At 44.2% G+C, this 3,298-nt stretch overlaps 1 protein-coding gene across 1 annotated transcript; it reads right to left on the minus strand.

The window, feature by feature from the left end:
• Positions 1 to 196: 196 nt before the first annotated feature.
• Positions 197 to 3,292, minus strand: LOC102311903 (myosin light chain kinase, smooth muscle-like). Its single transcript, XM_005953252.2, has 4 exons — positions 2,948 to 3,292; positions 2,471 to 2,818; positions 1,073 to 1,414; positions 197 to 929 (listed from the first exon to the last, which is right to left on the minus strand). The coding sequence occupies exons 1-4, from the start codon at positions 3,165 to 3,167 to the stop codon at positions 769 to 771; spliced, it is 1,071 nt and encodes a 356-aa protein (XP_005953314.2). The 5' UTR covers positions 3,168 to 3,292; the 3' UTR covers positions 197 to 768.
• Positions 3,293 to 3,298: the final 6 nt, after the last annotated feature.

Below are 3,298 nucleotides of genomic sequence, written 5' to 3' on the forward strand. Positions count from 1 at the left end.
TCTCTGATTGGATTGTTACATTTGTGATTGACATGACATTAACCAATCAGATGAAAGGAAGAAAAATGGGGTCAAAATTTATAGTTGTAACTTGAAACTTGAGGGCAGTTTTTCACATGTATTTTTTGGCTAAGTACACACAAATCTTTTTTTATGCACACACAAATTCGTTTAACACACACAAATCCTGATTTACTAGTACAAAATAATTATGACCACAATTTGAGCCCATATTAGCAGGTGTGAGTACAAGAAAATAATTATTAGAATGTAATGTGTTAAATTTGTTTAGATCACAGGAATAGGAAAGGATTTGTCTCTGTGTTTCAGTTTGGCTTAGCTGTAGCCTGAGAGCGTGTGTAATTGTGTAGAGAGAAAGGAATTTATGGTCTGGTGTCATAAAAAGAGTCAGGAAGCTACAGTTGGGGGGTTGCTGATGCTTGTACCTTTAATAAAAACTCATAATTGCCATAACTTAGAAGCAGGTTTGCAGGAGACTCTCCACCTGATCTGTAAATGTAAGACAACAAGAGGCCAATGGCCCAGTGGATGCAGAGTGGGAGTCTCAGTGTTTGCAGTTTGTTAACTCTGTTTTGTATGTTGTCTAAAAGAATTTGGTGTAGCTTGGGTGAGGAGATTACTTTTATGACCGGCAGGAAGTCACGTGCACAGAGACACACACACATAGTGCTTTGACTGTTATGATGCACCTACATGCACACTCACTCACGTGCACACACATACGCACAGGTATGCGCATACACTCACTCACGTGCTTGTGCATACACATACAGACACAGAGTTTGCAGCACACCGTGGGGGTTTTATGATGGGGTCACTTCTATAAAGCTGTCTTTCACAGACAAAGCAGTGAAGATCTGCAGAGGGACACCGGCCTGGCACCTCTTCCCTTCTAGAAGAATGCAGGCCTAAATAAAGATGAATAAAGGTTTTGTGAAATAACTACTGAGTCCGGTGCCGTCTCTGGATGCCCGAGGAATAAAAAAAGAACCGGGGTAAAGCTCTTCACTCCTGTTTTCATTTAACTTGGACAAACAGCTGTTACACTCACCTCTCACACTGAGAGTCACTGATTTCTGTGTCAGCATGAGTCCATCCTTGTTGTAGATGGTGCAGGTGTAGACTCCACTGTCAGTGAGGCGGAGGTCTTTCAGGGTCAGACTGAGGTCTCCAGTTCTCAGTGGATCTTCATTCGTCTCTGTGCGACCTCTGTATTCCTCGTCCTGTTTGTCTGGCTGATTGCTTCCACTCTCATACGCATGGACCATCATGTGTTTGGGTTCAGTGAGTCTCCACTTCACGGTGATGTCCTGAGGAAGGTCAGCTGTAGCTTTAAAGGGCAGCAGGACAGACTCCTTCCCCTGTGTCACCTCCACCATCTCCACCTGGTACTCTGAAGAGAAAACAGAGAAGAACATAGATAGACAGACAATATCATTTACATCTAGAGGACTCGTTGTAGAGGATAAGGTCTGAACTTCCTGGAGCCAGGAGATTTTCTGACGGAGGGCCAGACATATAAAACTGTCAGTAAGGTGAAAGACTTTCTCTGTAATCCTGGTCTTGTTTGTCTGGCTGATATTTTCCACTCTTATACACATGGACCATCTTCCCTTCAGGTTCAGTGAGTCTCCACTCCACTGAGGAAGAGATCTTCACACAGTAGAAAAAAAGTTATTATTCATGTTTTTTTAATAGAGTCTGAATTGCAAACCAAATACTGATTCTGTCTTTGATGTTGGTGTGCTGTATCATTCCAGACATTGTTTTACACACAAAGTTTGAGATGTTTTCAGAGATCATTCTACCAATGATGGAACAAACCAACTCTTTGTATTAAAACAGGGGTGGGCAACTCAAGGCCTGGATCAACACACCTCAATCGAATGATTAGTTCATTACCAGGCTTCTGGAGAACTTCAAGACATGTTGAGAAGGTAATTTATCCATTTAAATTAGCTGTGTTGAATCAAGGACACATCTAAGACCTGCAGCACACCGGCCCTTGAGGCCTGGAGTTGGACACCCCTGTATTAGAATATCTCGGAATTGCTCGAAATATTTTCTGTAATGGACTGTAGATTGTTCGTAGAGCACATCAGTGCACAGTGTGTGGAAGACTCACTGTGTTGTGTTATATATGATGTTGTGTGCTCTTTAACACTTGCTGTAAGAATGTGTGTTTGCAGTGAAAACTCCTCCCTGTGGTTATCCAGATAAAAGACATTGATCTTACCTCCATGAAGAGTTTGTGGTTTTTATTAGAGCAAAGACAGGCAGCAGGAGCCACCGTCTCTCTGCTGCACTACATGGATCAAACTCGTGAACACCAAACCTTTGTATGGACTCTGGAGTGCACTACGCAACATCTCCGTGATGCATCACAGGCTGTTTGATTGGATCTTATTCATGGACGATTTGTAATTGGACAAACAGCTGTTACACTCACCTCTGACTCTGAGAGTCACTGATTTCTGTAGCAGCATGAGTCCATCCTTGTTGTAGACGGTGCAGGTGTAGACTCCACTGTCAGTGAGTTGGAGGTCTTTCAGGGTCAGACTGAAGTCTCCAGTTCTCAATGAGTCTTCCTTCATCTCTGTGCGACCTCTGTAAACCTGGTCCTGGTCCAGATTGTCTGGTTGATCTCTTCCACTCTCATACGCGTGGACCTTCATGTGTTTGTATGCAGTGAGTCTCCATTCCACTGTGATGTACTCAGGAAGGTTGGGTGTGGTTTTAAAGGGCAGCAGGACAGACTTCATGCCCTGTGTCACGCCCACCACCTCTGGCTGGAGAGCTGAGAGCAGAACATGTACAGACAGACGTCAGTGAGTGAGTGTGAGCCCCCATCGTCTCCTCTGCTGTGTAACCAGCAGCTCTTCACTCCAGTTTTCATTTATTCTGAACAAACAGCTGTTACACTCACCTCTGACACTGAGAATTATTACTTTCTGTAGCAGGATGTCTCCATCCTTGTTGTAGACGGTGCAGGTGTAAACTCCACTGTTAGTGAGGTGGAGGTCTTTCAGGGTCAGACTGAAGTCTTTAGTTTTCAGCGGGTCATTGTTCATCTCTGTGCGACCTTTGTAAACCTGGTCCTGATTATCTGGCTGATTGTTTCCACTCTCATACACATGGACCTTCATGTAGTTGTGTGTCCACTCCACCCTCACCTCCTGAGGAAGGTCAGCTGTGATTTTAAAGGGCAGCAGGACAGACTCCTTCCCCTGTGACACCTCCACCACCCCTGGCTGGAGAACTGAGAGCAGAACATATA

The sequence above is a fragment of the Haplochromis burtoni genome, unplaced genomic scaffold, assembly GCF_018398535.1.
Source record: "Haplochromis burtoni strain Fernald_Lab_line unplaced genomic scaffold, NCSU_Asbu1 Contig_3425, whole genome shotgun sequence".
Taxonomy (NCBI): Eukaryota; Metazoa; Chordata; class Actinopteri; order Cichliformes; family Cichlidae; genus Haplochromis; species Haplochromis burtoni.

What these genes read in the sequence shown, in the direction of transcription:
- LOC102311903 (XM_005953252.2), bottom strand. Translation starts at nt 3,167, where the DNA reads ATGAAGGTCCATGTGTATGAGAGTGGAAACAATCAGCCAGATAATCAG. An exon ending in AATAATTCTCAGTGTCAGAG is followed by an intron (nt 2,819 to 2,947) that starts GTGAGTGTAACA and finishes TTCTGCTCTCAG; the next exon opens with CTCTCCAGCCAGAGGTGGTG. An exon ending in AGTGACTCTCAGAGTCAGAG is followed by an intron (nt 1,415 to 2,470) that starts GTGAGTGTAACA and finishes TTTTCTCTTCAG; the next exon opens with AGTACCAGGTGGAGATGGTG.